Source organism: Paroedura picta, chromosome 7 (genome assembly GCF_049243985.1).
Source record: "Paroedura picta isolate Pp20150507F chromosome 7, Ppicta_v3.0, whole genome shotgun sequence".
NCBI classification, from domain to species: Eukaryota; Metazoa; Chordata; class Lepidosauria; order Squamata; family Gekkonidae; genus Paroedura; species Paroedura picta.
In genome coordinates this window covers 53,798,879-53,819,565 of record NC_135375.1, presented here as the reverse complement: position 1 = coordinate 53,819,565, position 20,687 = coordinate 53,798,879, and the positions used below count along the sequence as shown (strand labels likewise).

Below are 20,687 nucleotides of genomic sequence, written 5' to 3'. Positions count from 1 at the left end.
TTCATTATTCAGGCCTTTCCATTTTATTTACACCATCCATTCCCAAACAAGTTAACTTTACATGAAATAATGTTCCTTTTTTCACAAAGTATTTTACCAAAAAGTTTATCATTTGTATTTGCGTAAACAGTCTTATCTAGTTTATACATTTTTCAGGCTTTTTGTACTTCTAAAGTAAAAGTGTAACTAAAAACAGTTACATCAACTGATTTTCACACATAGAAAATGCTGAAGGCTTTGTGCATTTGTATATTTTTGTCAAAACTGTTAATGTATACAATTATACAACTTTACATTTTGGCAAAAAAGAAACATCAAAATCTTTACTTCAATATACCTTTGATTTTTTCATGTATAAATCTATAATAAATTCAACACACTATAATAATAATATTATTTTGCATTCTTTTAAAATTTGTTTCCTTCAGAAAGATAATTACAAAGCTAAATACTATGTGCTGGGGAAAAATCAGCATCTTTGGGCTCAATGAAAACAAATTCAATGGTAAGAGTAAATAGCATTATTCATCTGCTTCCTGTAATTTTTTAATATTTTAAACATGCATAACCTTACAAAAGAAAGATCTGGTATCCTATGCAAAACATTCTGATAACGCTTCCTATTAACACTAAAGCTGTGTGTATGAAAATTTTAATATCATCCTTATATAGTTTTATGAGGGAATATTCATACAATATTTGCATATTTTGAAAATGGGCTCAGAGTTAAAAATATATATATTCTGTATATCTCTTGGTTTAAGGGTAACTCTGCCATTCTTATAGCAGCAATTCAAGCATGGAAAGTTCCAAAACAGGGTTTATCTTTTCAAATCTCAGTTCTGTAGACAGAATTCGAACTGCAACAATGATGAACTAGAATTCCAGGAATTAGGTAGTGGTGGTGTCTCAACTGTCAGAATGCCTTCACCAACAACTTTCATTATAGTGTGGAAATTGCTTCAGAGGCAAGAGTTTGTTTTATGTGAAGGCAAAAACCATATTCACAGCCAGTTTGGAGCAGGAATTTGGCAACCATAGCACTATTTATCAGACGAAGAGATGACATCATAAGGCTTCCATGTGTCTTTACAGATAAGTAAATGGAAAGACCAAGTTCACCTACCTACACTGGATGAGGCATTATTACAAATTAAGAACACAGAACATTTCAGCAACATACACATCATAAATATTTAGTGAATCTCCTAAGATTCTTTAGGGGAAATACTAGAAGGAACTTGTTAACCTTTAAGGCATCAGTGCATCAAGGACTAAAGCTCCAAGAAATAAATATGAACAGTGGGGAATGTCACTGTGGTGCTAATTATACAAGCATCATACTTTACAGTTGTCAACTGCTTGTAAAATATTTTCTATGGAAAACAGAGTGTAACACCATATTAGAGCATGAGTTTTACATCATTTTTCAACCCTTCACTGAATGAGTTAAAACGATCAGGCAAGATGCGCATCTTTACTGTCCCATCAGCTCCACATGAGAATATGTGATTTGCTGGTCCTGTTTCAATCTGCATGACACCAGTCCCAAGATTTCTGAAAATAGACTGTCGAGAATGTTCGTTGATAAAAGTATGAAGAAGACTGAAGTTAGACAGACTCCATACCTTTAAAAGAAAGAAAATGTTTTCTTAGTAAGAGTTTTTTTTAAGTCATTATTGCTGGTCCATTCATGATCAGTACTACTCATATTACAATTATTTAATGAACATCAAAACTCACATAATGAAAAACAAAATTAAAATTTTGGTGGCAATGCTATAATGAACAGAGGGGAAAAAACCTTTACAAACAGCTAAGTGAAACATTACCTTTATATTCCCTTCAGCAGATCCTGTGACAAAATAGTCTTCTGTTGGATCTACAGCAATTGCTTTAACTGGAGAATCATGACTCTGGAAAACCTGTCGTTGTTGCTTTTGACGAAGATCAATTACACAGGTATAGCCTTTTCTGCCCCCTGATATTAACAGCTGATGTTTGGGAGCATATGCTAAGACAGTTGCTCCAGTATCATGACAGGTAAAAGCTGAAATCCAACAAACAGGGAATTTGTAAAGACTTGTGAACAGAGCAATCTATCCACTGATAAAATTCCACCAAGCTTTGGCTAACCCCTCAGAAAGGTTTAAATTATTAAAAGGTCATTTAAAATGTTTTAATACTTAAATTTCTTTATGATGTTTTAAAATCTGTTACTCACCTTGAGCTGACCAGGGAAGGGCAGGCAGGTGGCAGCTCCACAATCTTACTTGGGGTTGTTGAGAAATAATGAATTACCTGGTGATCTCAGCTACATTCCATGCAATAGTGATAAAGCCTCTTGCATCACAGAGTGCTGTACACAGGATTATGCAAAGGCTACAGTAGCCCACTCTCAAGCACTGGGTGTTCACCCAATGTTTGGTAAGGGGCCCTAATCAACATATTCTGTAGAATACTGTAGCCAGATTCTGTAGAATACTGTAGCCAAGTGAGGAGTCTCAGGGATGTTGTACTGGGTTGACTAACAACCTCAATATGGCAGCTGATATCTAGGCCTGGGTGGTTCCCACTGTACAGATTACTTCTCACTACAAGTAGGGATCTTCTGGAGGTTCCCATATCCTTACTTTTCCTTCCTTTCTGACCCATATTTTTAAAAATATTTATTATTTACCTCATTTGTATCCAACATTTCTCCACAATGGAGACCCAAAGAAGTTTCCATTTATTCTGCTCTCCTCCATTTTATATCCAGAACTTCTCTGTGAGGTGGGTTAGACTGAGAATATGTAACTACTCCAAGGTCACCCAGTGAGCTTCCATGGCAGAGTAGAGATTGTAAATCATTTGGAACGTAGTCTGAAACATTAACCACTATAAACTCACTGATGAGTCCTATCTCAAAGGACAAAACAGCCCTGGAAAGGTATCACCCCCCCCCCCCCCCAACCTGCCTTTAACTGACAGAAACTGCTTGAATTCTGTCAATGCTATTGTGGTTACCTAACAAGCACCATAACTACGACTGACAGGGTATTTCTTCCTTAAAGCTATGGACATTGCTTTTACTATTGGAAGGGTTTACCGCCTCCCCCAATTTATTTATTTTTAGTTTTCAGATTTGTCTGCAAGCCTGAGGACTTTACTCAGGTTTGTAAAAAGGTTGATCTTGTCTGTTCATGCTTACAATATTATCATATTTGGCCATGATGAGAATTAGACACATTGATGTTTAATTTCTCAGTTGTCTGATGTTTTGTCAACATTTGCCAAAAGTATCCAATACTAAAACTGTAAGTTACAGAATACACTTCAGATAAAAATCTTCTCTTTTCTATATTCCCCATTTATAAGATCTCATAATCAAAGCTAACTCCTCTGATACCCTCTTGCGTTAAGCAACACAAGACACATATTTAACATATGGATATTTCATGTCTGTTAGAATTGAGTACTTTGTGTTCAGGCAATACTGGTGAAACTAAGGCCAGATTTTACAATGTTTCATTCCTGTTCACAGAACTGTAATGGCAGCTCTTCTTCTAGATAGCTACAGAAGGCATCAATTATGCTAGGTGGACATGATTAGAAACAGGATAGCCTATTGAGTTTTATAGTTTTCCCTTCCACTACTATGAAGAGACATCACACACAAGACAGCAAGGGCAGTTACTAGATTTCCCCTCCCTACTCTGAGGGGTTTTATGCTTATTATATGCAGCATATCCATGTGTAGAAGCTTTCCCCCCACTAAAATGAAATACAAAAATCAATATTTTAACATTGGCTTTACTAAAGTGCTACAGAATTTTCCTGACAGGAGGCTGCCCACTAATTTCAGCACAACTGTTCCCATCTTATAACCAATTATATTGACTCCATATACAATAGGTAGTAATCACTTATTTATTATATTATATTTATATACCACGTTCCCTGAAAGCTCAGGGCAGTTTACATATAACTTAGAAGCTATACAACTATACTTGGCAATCTATTAGAACAACACCTCCCCCCCCAAAGAAAAGTGAAAAAGAGCCAAGATCTTTGTTTCCCACAATATTAGTGAACACTGTAGGCAACCAACCACTTGGGCACTATCATTAGTGTATTTTAAAAAGTTTTTAAAGTTTTAACATTTTAACCTTATAAACACCAGCATATGTTTCAACTTACCATGCACTAAGCTACTAGAAGGTGCAACCAAAGTATCCCACAGGCAAATATTTCTAAAAGATAAAAGTAATCAAGAATGTTATTTCTAAACTAAGAAATAATCAGTAGCTATAAACTATTTCATATAAAATGTGGATTGATCTACCAATATATTTATGAATCATTGTTAAAATGAAATCATTGAGAATAAGTATTCCCAATGAACTATTTTCATATGTTTCAATATTATAAGTGGTTGACAGCAAGAGTTATTACAATTCTGGCTATTTAGATATGTTAACCTAGTTCAGAGGACTAGTAAATTCAGAATGGTTACAATGAACTACATGTCTGATAGAGAGGGCTCTGACTTGCAAAAACGTATACCCTGAAAATCCTGTTGGTTTCCAAGCTGCTACTGGACTTGAATCTAACTGTTGTACCTCAGACCAACATGGCTACCAACAAATGAACCACAACTATTTATGATGGTGACAAACACTATTTTCAAACATGGGTCTGCCTCAAGATAATCTAATGCTGAGAGCCAGCATAGTGTGGTGGTTAAGAATAGTGGACTCTAGCCTAGAGAACTTGGACCCTTTATGCCTATAGTGTTGTATTGACAGCTTAAGCAAAGTATCTGAATTCTCAGATTTCAATTAGAATAATTATATCTCTCATGCCTTTCCTTTGTGGAGATATAAGGAAAAAAACATAACACTACAAATGAAAGAGCTGGAGCAGCCTTCTCAACTTTTTTACCATTGAGGAACACCTGAAACATTCTTCAGGCCCTTCCCCTTCCCACCTCCTCTAGGCCAACCCCTGGCCATTTTTTTTTTGGGGGGGGGGGAGTCAACATAACCATATATGGTAATAGTACCAGATAAAGATTTTAAATTTTTTAAAAAAGATATTAAAAATTAACTAATTAAATTAACTAATCCTCACCCTTTCAGAAAACCCTTCCAGGGCTGACGAGAAATCCCAGGGTTTGAGAAAACCCTGGTTGAGAAAACCTGACCTAGAGATTTTTAAAAATCAAAACTCATTTAATGAGCGGTTTAATGATGACAACAGTCTAATAATTAAAGTGGCTGGAGGTGTGTAGGACAAAGAAAACTGATAGAAACATTAAGCAGTAGGAAAAAGCCAACTCAGAACTGGCTTCCAGTAAAACAGTTGAGTAAAAGTGCCTAAGGAGGTGATGAGCTCCCCCTCACCAGCAGTCTTCAAGTAGCAGCTGGGCAGATACTTAGAGTCGATGCTTTAGGCTGATTCTGCACTGAGCTGGGGGTTGGACTAGATGGCCTGCACGGCCCCTTCCAACTCTATGCTTTTATGTCTGCTAGAATCTTCCACTGGTAGTTGTTTGGATGCAACCCTTAATCCCTGGATAATGTTTTCTATCTGAATTTACTCCAGTGAGTGCATAACAAACTGACGATAACTGGAGTCATAACTGTCCTTGGTTGAGCCACATGTATAAATATACTGTAGAACGTTTTGACATCTTATTGCATGTAGCCCTTAGATCTGATCTGTTGTACAAGCAGATGAAGTAGAAATAAAAAATAATTACAGAAGTTAAAAAACATCAAATGGATAAATCCTTAGAAAATAACGAAAGCCCAGAATAAATTAACAAATACTTTCCACAAATATACCACCTTTACCACTATAATCTAGAAAAAAGTTTTTAGTACCTGTTGTCAGTAGATTGCCCAGCAGTGGCAATCAAAGATGAAGAACTGATGAAAACAAAATCATTGGCTGTTTTGTTATGGCATTGCCAAGTCTGGAAAATTACAAAGCATAATTAGTAATTAAAAGAAGTAGGAAAGAAGATTGTTTTATTCATTGGCTTTATAAATTATTTATAAATATAAATTTATTGGTTATTGGTTATAAATCATTATAAGGTCTTTTTAAATAGGCAAACTTTAGATAGTTAAGGTCCAGGTGGGTAGCCATAATGATCTGAAGTAATAGAACAAAGTTGGAGTCCAGTGGCACCTTTAAGACTAACAAGTTTAATTCTGGGTACAAGCTTTTGTATGCATGAAATTAAAATTTACTGGTTTAAATTAGTCTTTTTTGGTCTTAATGGCACTACTGGACAAACTTTGTTTTTAGCTAATTAAAGAAGGCAGTTTTAAGAGTCGCTGGGAACCAAGCACCATAGGCATGTCCAAGGACTTTTTACTTTCTTTGAATCGCAGACATACAAGATGCACCATTATTCACACTTGGAAGTAGATTCAGGGGAGAGTTGGGGAAAAACACAATTTCACTTTGGCTATCTGAGCTTGATATTGCTTGCTGAGTCAGACTGCAGATCCTTACAGTTCAGTACTGTCTACTCAGAATTCCAAAAGATCTCTTAATTAGTGATGTCACCAACTCAGTGTGAAACACAGGATTTAAGACAGACTACATTTTTCAGTGGAAGGAATGGGTCTTTCCTACCTCTGCCTCCAACTACAGGCCACTGATCTCCACAAAGTGCTACCCCTGAGGGGACAGCAGACAGTGAAGGATGACATGAGGGTGGTCTGCAGTTGGATGGGAGGAATCAGTGGAAATAGCCAATTTAGTCTTTATATAACAAGTTATTAAAATGTGGCATATGCTGCCAGTGATGGCCACAGGCATATACTGTTTAAGAGAGATTACAGATTTGTGGAGGATAAGGCTATTAGACATGATGACTAAAGGGAATTACGACATTCATAGGCCTATGTTCAGGCCGAATTCTACTATTTACCATGCTCCCTCCCTACAATGTTCAGAAATTAATCGGACAGTCTTTGGATCATGACAGCAGCACAGATTTTATATGATCCTCAAAACCTATTGAAAATGTTAAACAAAATCTGAAGTTTGCACCTCCTGCAGAAAAAAAAGCCTGTCTGTAGACACTTTGGGCTCCTTTGTCCTATTGAAAATGAAAAGAGTACACTTAGGTAATGCATATAGGGTCTTAAATCTCTGCTACTCTTACTATATAACTGGTTGAAAAAATGCAGAGAGGTTATAAAGTGGTATGACCTCTGCATTTTTCAGCCAATTAATAAGAGCAGCAGAGATTTAAGGCACTACTTGAAAGTCCCTGAGTGAATAGGGCACCTTCATTATTCCTGATTTTCCAGTCAAGGAAAACTGCTCCCAAAGCAGTTTTCAGTCAATAAAATATGAACTTAAATGCTGTAGTCATAACTAGAACACACACTTAAAAAAAAAAAAAAAAGCTTTATAATTGAAGAACAACTTTTCCTTTTTCTAACTTACCAAATATGGTTTGGGTGTGCTTCCCGTATGCAAGCAACTTTTCCAGTTTGTCTGATACAGACTTATATATCCATCAGCATCAACAATGCCAAACTGCAAAGTTTGAAAACAGTCATTTCTTTCATAAAGCAACATATCACACATATGCAAGGATGAAAAACTACCCGTATTTGCCGGCGTATAAGACGACTGGGCATATAAGACGACCCCCAAACATTTCCACTCAAAATATAGAGTTTGTTACATTACATTACAGTACTATGGGCCACTATGGGCAACTATGTCTATCCCAACTGAAGTGCACCTGGCGTATAGGACGACCCTCCCACTTGGAGGCATGTTTTTCAGCAAATACTGTATATAAAACAGAGCTCTTCCGCCAGGTATATGGCTGAGGCCAGGGCTGGCAAGATAGATCTATGCCCCCCCTGGGATCCGAAGTGAACATCATCGGGACCTCCTTCTCCACCACAGAGGTCCCCTCCATGGGATGGTAAAAGGAAGAGACTGCCACTAGATGGACCTTGACAAACAAATTTGATAAACCTGATCATTTTAACATAACCAAAAAATGAAAAATATTTGCGAGTGAGCAGGGAAAAGGTGCTCTTTTCGCCTGGGCCAGCCAATTTATAAAACGTTGCCACTGGAACTTATAAGAAGATATTGTGGAAGGTTTTCTAGCATTTTGGATCACATCTAATATTGGTTTAGAGAATTTATGTATACCGGTAAGAGGCAGGCTGTCAATTTCAGCAGAGAGCTCTCTGGAAGGAAAGACCCCTGAAACTTTAGAAGATCCCAATCTAGGGGCAGGTGTATGACCTGTCCTTCAATCTCTGTTGGAAAATCTGAAAACATATCTGTCTGGGTCTGCAATGGGAATTGTTCTCCACAACTTTGGCTACTGTCTTTTCTATTAAAGGAAGGGAAGGGAAGCCATACAGACTTCTGATTCCACTGGACACCTTCACCATTGATCTTTGATCCTGAGGAAGCTGATCCAGGAAAAGTATAAGTTTTTCCCAAAAAACAGCTGGTAGGCTGACATTATAGTCTGATATTTTACAATGCGGAGATTCATTGAGAGTGAAGCATAAACCTTCTTGCTTAATGCGTCTATTTTCCTCCCCTCATTAGCAGGAGATGACTGTGCTCCTGTCCTATATTTATCCTGCATCTCCTTGGTGATGATCAAAGATAAAAGGTGGATGCAAGAAAAGGCTGGGACAACTTTCAACTTGCACTTTATACATACTCTTGACTCCCTTAGCTGGAACTGACCCAAAGACTGGTAGCTATGTCTACAATCCCTTCAATAGAAGAAAAGCCACAGATTCTGAAGTATCTGGGTACAGTCTGCCCAAAAGTTTATTTTTGGGTCTGGCAAGGATCGGAGTCATCTTTATATGAAGTGATGATGCCATAATTTGCTCCACATATAAGCAAAGATCCTCCATAAAAGATACCTGTACTGAATCACCAGTGTCTATCCCAAGATAAAACTGTATCCAGCTTCACAGTAGACTGGCTCCAACTTCCATGATTCTGAATCAGGGGGTGGCAGTTCACACTGCAAGGGTGATCCAATTGCCACAGCACAAGTTGGAGATGTGGTTCAAGGAGTTCCCTGTTCTACTGAACTCTACTATGAAGGAGGCTGTTTGGGAGGAGCTGTTAACTTCAAGCTTGAAGGCATCAATTTAGACTTGTGTTTGGACTTCTGCTTCTTTGCAGGTGGTTCCAATGATGGCCTGATAGGTGAAGCTTGATTCTGCTTGGATCTAAGTGTGGAACCAAATTCACCAATGGAGCCCAAGAGCACATTTTCAGAAAGGTATGCATCTGGGGAAGAGGGTTATTGACCGCAGTCAACAATTTTGCTTGCTGAGGGGAGAGGGCTCTTTCTCATAGGCTGACTTTCAATTGGGCTGCTTGCTTTTGACATGAGTCGCTGGCACATATTACAGGCTGAAAAGTTGTGTCCTTATCCCAAGCAGATTACATGCCTCATGATCATCAAATTTAGTCATTTTTGTTGCACATGGCACACACTTCTTAAACAATTTCTGACTCAGTCTCTCTTATTTTCTTAGTGAAAATAATTTCTTAGTGATCTCCTAATTACTACACAAACACTAAGGAGAGCTAGCTTGATGCGTTCTTCTTTGGTGGTGGCAAAGGAAGAACTAAGGAAGTGTGCAGAGCCCTGCCCTGAAGCACATGACCACAAGTCAGCAAATGGCTCCAGAGAGAGGGGCTCTTCCCATCTGTAGTTATGCTGTCTTGATATTTTTTGGCGGTGGCTGGCATGCACAGTCCCCCATGTGAGACTGCACGAGACAACAACAATGAACCAGATGTTATCTTCTGACCTGAGAAAGGTTATATGTCTATTATTTGCATATACTGTCAGAATCTGAGCTACCACCTAAACCTAGCAGGAAACTTTGTTCTTTTTCACAGCCTGATTTTCTGTGCTGATAGTTATGTCAACATGGAGCTCATGTATTCTCTTTCCAGTTTCCTTACATATCTGTTATGATTTTTAGTTCACAGATTGCTGCACTGGTATAACATGGCTTTTGCTTCAGCCCCCTTTCACTATTAGAACTGGCAATTTAATTGGTTTGCAGATAATAACCAAGCTATATACCATGTCAATATCAGTAAGTTAATTGCATTGTACAATACAGTTAATAACATATTATCCAACAAAAAAACAAAAAGATTATTTGATTATTTGATTCTCCAGTATTTGCTATTATGTAATCTGTATGTGTCCTGTAACAATGGAAACTGATTTTATTTTGTGAGAGGCAAAGATACATTACCTTATTGCCCTGATAATTGAATCTCATCCGTGTAACCCTAGAGTTGCCACTAGATCGGAAACATGTGATTTGCTGAGAATGGCCCCACTCAAACATTCTCACACTACCATCCTGAGCTCCTGTCAAGTCTGCAAATGAAAATAAGAAGCAAAAATAAATTAAAGTGGTGAGCTAGCCAACAAATGACTGCCTGAAGATCATAACTGCAAATATGGAAGTCTAAGGTCACAAAGCATTTTAAAGGTAATAACCCGAACCTTTAATGGAAACAGACTGGCATATGGACAATGCACTGGCTTGCTGCATTCCAGACAAGTTGTAGTTTCCAATAGGTTTGAAGCACAGGTTCACATAAAACACACTGCAGCAATCCACCCATCAGGTTACAGCATGGCCAGGTAAAGAGAGAGTTGGCAAGCTAGATGCAGCTGATAGAAAGTACTCCTGGCCAACCTATTTTTAAAACAAAGGCAAGGCCTATGAGTTGCCTCAATGTTTTAATCTGCTCTGAAAACGGAACATTTTCCCTATTGCATATAAAGATACATGGAAAAAAGAACAACAGGAATGCAATGTCACTTTCAAATACCAGTAAATTCATATGACGCCTCCTGTTTATCAGCACAATCTTGATAAACAAGCCTTGCACCACAAATTTAATTTGAAATAATATTCCATTGTGAAACTTTTATCCCATCTTCACTGTTTTAAACAAAGGCTGTTCATTCTTTGCAATTATTGCATCAAACATTTCTGAGCTATTAAATATTTCAGGCTATTCTATCAGTTTGCCAAGTGTGATGAGGTTCCACTGAGGCAATAATTTTTCACCATGATAGCTTCCATTCTCTAGAATAAAATCATGGAAGACGTATGAATGAATGTATTTGTTTTGACTAAATATAATTACTGTTTGTATGGTTATAGGTAAAGGTAAAGGTATCCCCTGTGCAAGCACCGAGTCATGTCTGACCCTTGGGGTGACACCCTCCAGCGTTTTCATGGCAGACTCAATACAGGATGGTTTGCCAGTGCCTTCCCCAGTCATTACCGTTTACCCCCCAGCAAGCTGGGTACTCATTTTACCGACCTCGGAAGGATGGAAGGCTGAGTCAACCTTGAGCTGGCTGCTGGGATTGAACTCCCAGCCTCATGGGCAAAGCTTTTAGACGGCTGCCTTACCACTCTGTGCCTCAAGAGGCTCATTTGTATGGTAGCAAATTTGGAAAACTCAACAATAGCCACAGGATTGGAAAAGGTCAGTTTACATTCCAATCCCAAAGAAGGGCAATGCCAAAGAATGTTCAAACTACCGCACCATTGCACTCTTTTCTCATACTAGCGAAATTATGCTCAAAATCCTACAAGCTAGGCTCTAGCAATATGTGGACTGTGAACTTCCAGAAGTACAGGCAGGATTTCGAAGAGGCAGAGAAACTAGAGATCAAATTGCCAACATACGCTGGATCATGGAGAAAGCTAGGGAGTTCCAGAAGTACATCTAATTCTGCTTCATTGACTATACTAAAGCCTTTGATTGTGTGGAGCACAACAAATTGTGGCAAGTTCTTAAAGAGTTGGGAATACCAAAGCATCTTATCTGTCTCTTGAGAAACTTATATGCAGGTCAAGAAGCAACAGTGAGAACCGGGAATGGAATCACTGATTGGTTCAAAATTGAAAAAGGAGTTCGGCAAGGCTGTATACTGTCGCCTTGCCTATTTAACTTGTATGCGAAGCACATCATGAGAAAGGCGGAGTTAGATGAGTCACAAATTGGGATCAAGATTGCAGGGAGAAATATCAACAACCTCAGATATGCAGATGATACCACTCTAATGGCAGAAAGCGAAGAAGAACTAGGGAGCATGTTGATGCGGGTGAAGGAGGAGAGTGCAAAAGTTGGCTTGAAACTCAACATCAAGAAAACAAAGATCATGGCATCCGGCCCTCTCAATTCCTGGCAAATAGATTGGGAAGAAATGGAGGTAGTGACAGATTTTATTTTCCTGGGCTCCAAGATTACTGCAGATGGGGACTGCAGCAAAGATATTAAGACGCTTTCTCCTGGGGAGGAAAGCTATGGCAAATCTAGACAGCATTCTAAAAAGCAGAGACATCACCCTGTCAACAAAAGTGCGTCTAGTCAAGGCTATGGTCTTCCCAGTTGCAATGTATGGCTGTGAAAGTTGGACCATAAGGAAGGCCGAGTGTCAGAGAATTGAGGCTTTTGAGCTCTGGTGCTGGAGAAGACTCTTGCGAGTCCCTTGGACTGCAAGGCGAACAAACCGGTCAATCCTAGAGATCAGCGCTGCCTGCTCCTTAGAAGGCCAGATCCTGAAGATGAAACTCAAATACTTTGGCCACCTCATGAGAAGGAAGGATTCCCTGGAGGAGAGCCTAATGCTGGGAGCGATTGAGGGCAAAAGAAGAAGGGGACGACAGAGAATGAGGTGGCTGGATGGAGTCACTGAAGCAGTAGGTGCAAACTTAAATGGACTCCGGGGAATGGTAGAGGACAGGAAGGCCTGGAGGATCATTGTCCATGGGGTCATAATGGGTCGGACACGACTTCGCACCTAACAACAACAACAATGTTTTTTATGTCCTGAAGGACAGATGATCAAAATCGCTATGAGTGTGTTTGTTTTTTAAGTCAGGTTGTTGTAATGGCTTGGATGACACCTTGCATTTCTGAGGGTGTGGGAAGAGGATTTTCCTAATTACTTGGGTTGCAGAAATTCTAAGCAGTTTAATGCCATATTATTTATTTTTGTTCAATATATTTTTATTGGTATAGTAGCTTGTTATAGTAGCTTCACCAAACGTCTGGAAGAAGCAGGATGCTATTTTAAAACTAAACACAAATGCAATAAAACAGTACAATAATATAAACAATAATATGAATTAAAAGTATTCAACTTACAGTAAGGCAATGTTGGGTGAGAAGCCATTCTCCGGACATTATTGATAGCCTTCTTGATCATCTGTAAAATGTATGAAATTAAACAGATAAGCTATAAAATTGCTCAGAAACTTACTATAGTAACTGGTGATACAAAATAAATATTTGCTTTCCTTTCTAGATTTGGATGGAAGTCCTGAAATATGGATGGAAGTCAATGATATCTTTTCCTCAGCATTAATAATATTTAATACCAAAAGTTAACCCGTGTGTGTAAGCTTTTGTTTCACAGTTCAGATGACCTCAATAGAGATGCTCTAGACTGAAATCTTACCTGTTTCCTTGCCAATTCCTTTCTGATTCCATTAAATCTATTTGAATATTCCTGTATATTGCAAGGTAAGTAAGACAGGCAGAAGCATGTAAGAGAGAGGCAAACAAACTTTTTCAAAAATTAAGTAGGAATGAAGAAATTAGGTTTTGCATATAATCAATCACAGAAATATTGTGTGAGTTATAGATATTAATTGGGACATGACTGGCTCTTAATGAGACAATATTCAACAGACATTAAAGAGTTTAATTACAGTTGGGGGACATATTAAATCAATATTTTTAGATATCTTTATTTAGATACAGCCAGATGAAGGTATTTGCAACGTGTCTTATTTCTATATGCTAATTAATTAAAGTTATATATGCATCAAATGCTGGGAAATAAATATTGAACAGCAGCACATCCTTTCTGTATAACATACTTAAAATATGTAATTATTGCTCAAACATAGGTGACTAAAAGTACAACTCCCTTGAGAGTAAATTTGAGCTCAGTGGCATTTATTCTTTAGGGCATTTATAGTCTTCCTACTTAAATAATCATTGTAAAGAAATCATTGTAAACATGTTATCCCTTTCTTTATAGCATCTATGCTCTCTCTCAGTACAACTTAAATGGGGGAAAATGTAGCCAAATACCAACTGACAATCCCATGTAAAAGTACTAAAGCTGGAAATAATAATGCTATAATAATGTATAACAACGTAATGTGTAATATTATATTTTATTCATATATGCCCTGCCTTTCTCCTCCATGGAAACCCCTTAGCGGCTTAAGCTATTTTCCTGTCCTCAATTTTATCCTCACAACAACCCTGTGAGGTATGTTTGAATAAGAGTCTGACTAGCCCAAGGTCACCCAGCTAGTTTCCATAGCATGAGTGAGGATTTGAACCTGGATCTTCCAGCTACTAATCCAGCACTCTTAACCGATACACCATAAAGGTAAAGGTATCCCCTGTGCAAGCACCGGGTCATGTCTGAGGGGTGACGCCCTCTAGCATTTTCATGGCAGACTCAATACGGGGTGGTTTGCCATTTCCTTCCCCAGTCATTACTGTTTTACCCCCCCCTCCCCCAGCAAGCTGGGTACTCATTCTACCGACCTCGGGAGGATGGAAGACTGAGTAAACCTTGAGCCGGCTGCTAGGATTGAACTCCCAGCCTCATGGGCAGAGCTTCAGGCTGCATATCTGCTGCCTTACCACTCTGCGCCACAAAAGCCCAAGGTCACCCAGCTAATTTCCATAGCATCAGTGAGGATTTGAACCTGGATCTTCCATCTACTAATCCAGCACTCTTAACCGATACACCATACTGGATTTCGAAGCTGGAAAAAATCAATAAAGCTGGAAACCATGGGTAAATTTTGAAAGGGGAAAAAGTGACAGGGAATCTAATGCTCTTCTCTAGGTTGGGATAATGTATCATGACAATCTACTCAAGAATGTGTTTGATGGGGACCTACCAACAACCTGCTTCATGCATAACGAGAGTACACAGCAAAAGGGTCTCTGACCAGTGACAGCAGCAATATGTATAGTTGAAACAATGAAAGCTTGCAGTTAGAATTCTACAGCTATAAATACATAATGGAGCCTTGTTAATGTAACAGAGTCGGCAACCACCTTGACTTTAAAAAATGCCCTCGTTGTTCACAACTCCATGAATATTTTCTATGACTAGCAGTACTTATTTCTAAATCAAAGATCAGTTATAAAATCTTTAAACGTCCTGTGGCGCGGGGCGCCGCAGACTAAATAAAACAGTAAGGCCAGGTTGGGAGGAGTTAGGGCGGGCTCTGTCCGGGATAAAAACTCGGAGGGGCGAATCAGGAGCCGCAAAGCGGCTCCTGATTTACCCCTCCGAGTGTCAATCTTGGACCAAGGAGGCAATGGGGAGGCGCGCGAAGCGCGCCTCCCCATTGCCTCCTTGGCTGCCAGAGACTGCACGTCAATGCGGGGAAAGGAGCAGGGACTCCTTTCCAGCCGCACGCCCTCCCAACTTGGCCCGGGAAGTCTCCCAAAAAGGACCAGGTACTCAGAGGCCCCTCTGCCTTCTGCCAGCCATTGGAGCGGCCGCAACGCGGCACGCCCGCTCCAGCGGCTGGCAGAAGCTTCACGCTTGTTCCCGCTGGGAGGGGGGGTGCGCCGCCTATTCCTGCTTGCTCCACCGGCTGGGAGGCGCCTGAAGATCCCTGCCGTTGGTGGGGGGGGGGGGCTGCCGCCTTCTCCCGCCCGCTGAGGCAGAAGCCTCGCCATGGCTCACGGTGGGGGGGGGGCGCACCGCCTTCTCCCGGCTGCTCCAACGGCCGGGAGGCGGCTGAAGATGGCTGCCGTTGCCGGCCCGGCCCCTCCCGCCTTCTCGCCGCCACTGCGCCACAAGCCTGGCCATGGCTCGCAGTGGGGGGGGGGCGCGCCACCTTCTCCCAGCCGCTCGAACAGCCGGGAGGCAGTTGAAGATGGCTGCCGTTGCCGGGCTGGGCCCTCCCGTCTTCTCGCCGCCGCTGCAGCGGCCTCGCAGCCTCAGGATCGTTGCCCCATAGCGGCTGAGCTGCGACACAAGCCCGGACGCCGACCACCTCGCTGCCGAACCGCCACAAGGTCAGTCTAGCGCCCATTTTATTAACAAATAAAATGGGCTTTAACTCTAGTATATCTATACAATTAACTTTTAAATATAAGCACCTCTTTTATATCTATTACATAATGTGGTACCCTAGAGGGTTGTCTTAAGTTGACAGCAACCACTACAATCTGAAGGGTAAATGCAAATTACTTCTGCAGAAATGTATAAACAGCGTCCCTGCATCTCAGCATCACATATCTTATCATGGCAAACTTGCATATTTTTTCCCTTTGGATGGTCTATCTCAGAACAAATATAGTGCTAGTAAGAACCCACCTAGTAACACAGCATACTACTGTCTGAGAAACCTATCTTTAACACAGTATATTTATGGCAATCAAGGTTAAATAATATGCATTTTATAAAAAGTTTGTGTGGAATAATTTGATGTACATCATTCTATTCTCACTTTATGTAGAGGTAAAAATAAAAATAATGTAATGGAAACAAAAAAAGAAGAAGCTGTATGTCAGTGTACCTAAAAGTACCTATTTTCAATAACCTTTCCAAAGATTTTACATATACTAAAGTAAGTCACAACTATGTATCAACATTTTCTTATTCTTGTTTCACCTCTCACAGGACTGACTTACCAATTTTTTCTTCAATTAGGAAATAAAGATTATTATTATTACTACTTCTAATATATAACCAATCTCAGAGACACATCCATGCACACATACACTGTCTATAAAATTGTATTTTGCATGCCCCCCCCCCCAACTCTTGCCAATAAAATAGAATTTGAAAACTAAAGAATACAACCACAAGGGCAACAGGCTTGAAGAAGGCAGTTATTGAAGGGGAGGAGTTTGGCTACAATTCAGACTTCACACAGGAGGCCTTTTATGGACAGGAAAAAACCCACACTGGGCAGATAGTTAGGACAGCCCTTTTCAACCTTTTGACCATTGAGGAGCCCCTGAAATAATTTTTCAGACTTCAAGGAGCCCTGCAAGTGATGTCAGCTGGTCATGTTCCCTGCAATGCCCCAAAAGTGACATTACTATCTGCACCCTTAGTCCTCCTTTTGCTGCCTCCCCCCACCTTTACTATTACTATGGCAGTTCTGACTCATGTAGTCCAGAAAGACGAGTAGAAGCTGAAAAGACAGCCCAACACCCCCCCCACCAATACCATACTACTTCAGAGCTACCACAGACCCTCTTCAGAACTCCTGCAGACCCCCCAGGGGTCCACAGATGCCTGGGTAGGAATCCCTGAATTTGGCTGTGGGAGCAAAAATATGGACTTGAAGAAACAAAGAAGGGCATAACATGGGGGGAAAACAGAAGGGAAGAATGAAGTGCAATTTTATAGCCAAATTTACCCTTTGTGTTTTTAAAAGCTTTATGACTTGCAAAAATGTTGCTGAAGCAAGTTTTCCAAAAGCATCTATGAGCTTAAAGTTGCAGCAATTTTATTCCTGCATGTTGTATAACTTTTAAAAAGGCACAGAAGTCCTGCATCTTGGGCCTGCAAATATACGGAACTGTAGACTGGTAAGAAAAGTTGCTACCTTTTCATCATATTCCTGAGTTTTTAGATTTATAGACATGAAGCATGGGAATCATCTCCTGGCATAGAAAGACAGTGGTGGGGAAAGCATCATAGCCTTGATTTCTTTACTATGTGTTCCCATTTAGTAACAAGAAAACTAAGGCAATCCTAAGCCACTGCAGACATAAAATTGCCAGATCCAAACCATAGGAGGCTCTTGTTCCTTTAAGAGATGCATTAAAGAAAAACCTCAATCATTATAGCCTTTCCTACTGTTCTAAACATCAAGTGAAAAAAAAAACTCATGGGTCTTTGCAATCCATAGACTTAAAAAGCAATGCGGTGTGGGAAACAATGAAGAAGGGAAAAATATTTTATTAACTGAGCTGAGCTAAAAATCAGGTGGACTATGAAACAAGCAAGGCAAGATTGTACTAGGCTTGAATGGTTCTGGCGGCTCTCACATCACCTAGCATCAGAAATCAACTACTGGGTAATGGTACAAGGCTTAGTCACCTTCCCACCATTTGAAGCAGCCGCTGTTATAGGAAAAGATTTCAGTCCTGCTAAAGATGACTGGTGAGAGGGAATATTTTATCCTCTTCCCTGGCCACAATCAGGCCACAAAGTCTCTAGTTTTGTTTTATTTAAGAAATTATATTTTGCAATAATGAAAAACTTAAACCAAACCCACATTTAATCTATCTGGTTCAGATGTGCATATAATGAATTAAGTTTCAAAGATCGCAGTAAGATTATCACCACCAAGTATTTAGATTACTTATGCAGTGGTCCCCAACTTAAGACTTATTTTGTAGATCAAACTCATTTGTCTTAACAAGGTTACATAAAAGTTTACACCAGGATCAACTTATAAAATACATTAAAATATAAGTATTCATGGTACAATATAGGGGTTTTATAATAAGACACTCACCACAGCAGCTCCTCTTCCAGTCTGGGTACTACCAAGCCAAGGCATGTTGATTGGAGTGCCAGGGTTGCTGTGAGTATATGGTGTCGTTCCCTGAATATTGGCCAGGTCATCACGAGCATGTATAACTAAGTAGTCATCAGATCTATAAAGGAAAAAAATGCTCTATAATGAGAACTGATAGTAGTTTATGAACAGCGAGTACTACATATCCTTTTCCAGTACAAGTCACAATGGAGCTCTTCCACCAGGCATTTTTGTGAGACCAAGTGACTCAAACATCTGCTGGTTCCCCCCCCCCCTCTCAGATGCCCTTCCATAACTGACAAATCTGACCTGCCCAGAGATTGTAATTGATGTACTGTTAAAAATCACTTTCAACTGTTAAAACACTGTTCTGGTTTTCATGTTATGTTATGATTATGTTATGCCATGTTATGTTATGATTATTATTTATAGTATTATTATAATATTCTATGTAAGTATTCCACAACATTTAATGTAAACCGCCCAGAGCCGTAGGGAAGGGCGGTATAGAAATATAAATAAATAAAGCTTATTCAGTCTGCAAATGTGTCTCATTCAATTGCTTAGTAAGGTAAAGGTAAAGATATCCCCTGTGCAAGCACTGGGTCATGTCTGACCCTTGGGATGACGCCCTCTAGCGTTTTCATGGCAGACTCAATACGGGGTGGTTTGCCAGTGCCTTCCCCAGTCATTACTGTTTTACCCCCCCCCCCAGCAAGCTGGGTACTCATTTTACCGACCTTGGAAGTCTGGAACGCTGAGTCAACCTTGAGCTGGCTGCTGGGATTGAACTCCCAGCCTCATGGGCAGAGCTTCAGACTGCATGTCTGCTGCCTTACCACTCTGTGCCACAAGAGGCTCTTAATTGCTTAGTAGCAATGTGTAATTTTTTTCTCTGCATTTTTTGGATTGGTCAACTGGATTTCCAAGTATTCAAGATTCTCAAAACAAAACAAAAACACTCACAACCCCAGATCCCAATACTGATTTCTTTTGGAAATCCCAAACTTTTGGGGGCCCAACAGATCCAAACAAAAAAAAAAAAATACAGAGAGAGAGAAAAAAAATGGAAAGCAGCAAAGTCACAGAAAACCAGCTGAGAGGCAACTAAACTGGGGCCTTTTGAGGCTGTCTCTTTAGCATTTAACTGCCCCAAATAGCTCGTAAAGCACCAATCCTGTGGGAAGAGTTCTCCCCCACTCTATTGAGCATCCTGGCTCATACTGAATTGCCCATCAGAGCCTGCAAAGCAGCTAATCCTGCGGGGAGAGCTCCCTCTGCAGGCTCTGCTGAGGCTCCCTTTGGCTGCTGAGATACTGCAGAAGAAAGCCCCAAAAAGCATAGTGGTGGGAGCAATTGGCTCCAAATCCTCAACTCTTCCCAAATATATCTGGGATTCTTTTTCCAGATTCTCCCCCCAAAAATCCCAGATACATTGGGGATGCCAAAATAGACTTGAAAATATCAATAAGGTGGATCTGAACGCACACTCCTAGTATTTAGTATTCAGATTAACATTCAAACTCATATAGGATAGGTTTGAGTTCTCAAATTTCAAATTATAAAGTTTGTGATTATAAAGTTAAGAAGACAACTAGAGTAGGGCAGGCCAGTTTTGTAGGACTAAGCTAGTGGTTGCCAAGAAATTATGGTTTCCTCAGTCCACATAGGTTCATTGCATTACCAATGAAAGATTAGTACATTATAAAAAATAGTAAGCAGAAAAGAAAGTGATGATATACAAATAGTCAAGTGTGAAACAAAATTATGTAGAAGACATTACAGGAATACACAGGATATTCTAATGAAAAGGTGAGTCCTGAAAATAAAAGCATATAATTGCAATGTACAACAATAAGAGATACGACCAAATGGAAAAGGTATAACACAGTACCCTTTAGCTTCTGCTTCTAAGTCATCATCAAGCCACGTGTAAATCTGTGTAGCTAGAATCCCAGAAACATCTAGCTCTTGAATATCATGGCTGGAAGCTATAGCAATACAGTTTCTGTTGGCCTGAAACACAACCATTGTTATTTAAAATCTCAGCCAGAAAGCTTAATGTTA

The 20,687-nt window shown here is 39.8% G+C and overlaps 1 protein-coding gene across 5 annotated transcripts in view; it reads right to left on the bottom strand.

Annotated features, from left to right (window-relative positions):
- Positions 1-20,687, bottom strand: part of DMXL1 (Dmx like 1) — a 93,802-nt gene continuing 73,115 nt past the window's right edge. For 2 of the 5 annotated variants that reach the window (XM_077344357.1, XM_077344359.1), the window contains 10 exons: positions 20,515-20,636; positions 18,597-18,738; positions 13,529-13,579; positions 13,216-13,276; positions 10,290-10,417; positions 7,456-7,548; positions 5,871-5,962; positions 4,183-4,235; positions 1,833-2,050; positions 1-1,628 (listed from right to left, as the gene is read on the bottom strand). In XM_077344357.1, coding sequence (XP_077200472.1) covers positions 1,404-1,628; positions 1,833-2,050; positions 4,183-4,235; positions 5,871-5,962; positions 7,456-7,548; positions 10,290-10,417; positions 13,216-13,276; positions 13,529-13,579; positions 18,597-18,738; positions 20,515-20,636 — 1,185 coding nt within the window. In that variant the 3' untranslated portion in view covers positions 1-1,403. Of the gene's footprint in view, positions 1,629-1,831; positions 2,051-4,182; positions 4,236-5,870; positions 5,963-7,455; positions 7,549-10,289; positions 10,418-13,215; positions 13,277-13,528; positions 13,580-18,596; positions 18,739-20,514; positions 20,637-20,687 lie in introns of those variants that run through there. The other 3 variants (XM_077344358.1, XM_077344360.1, XM_077344361.1) reach the window with 2 other exon arrangements.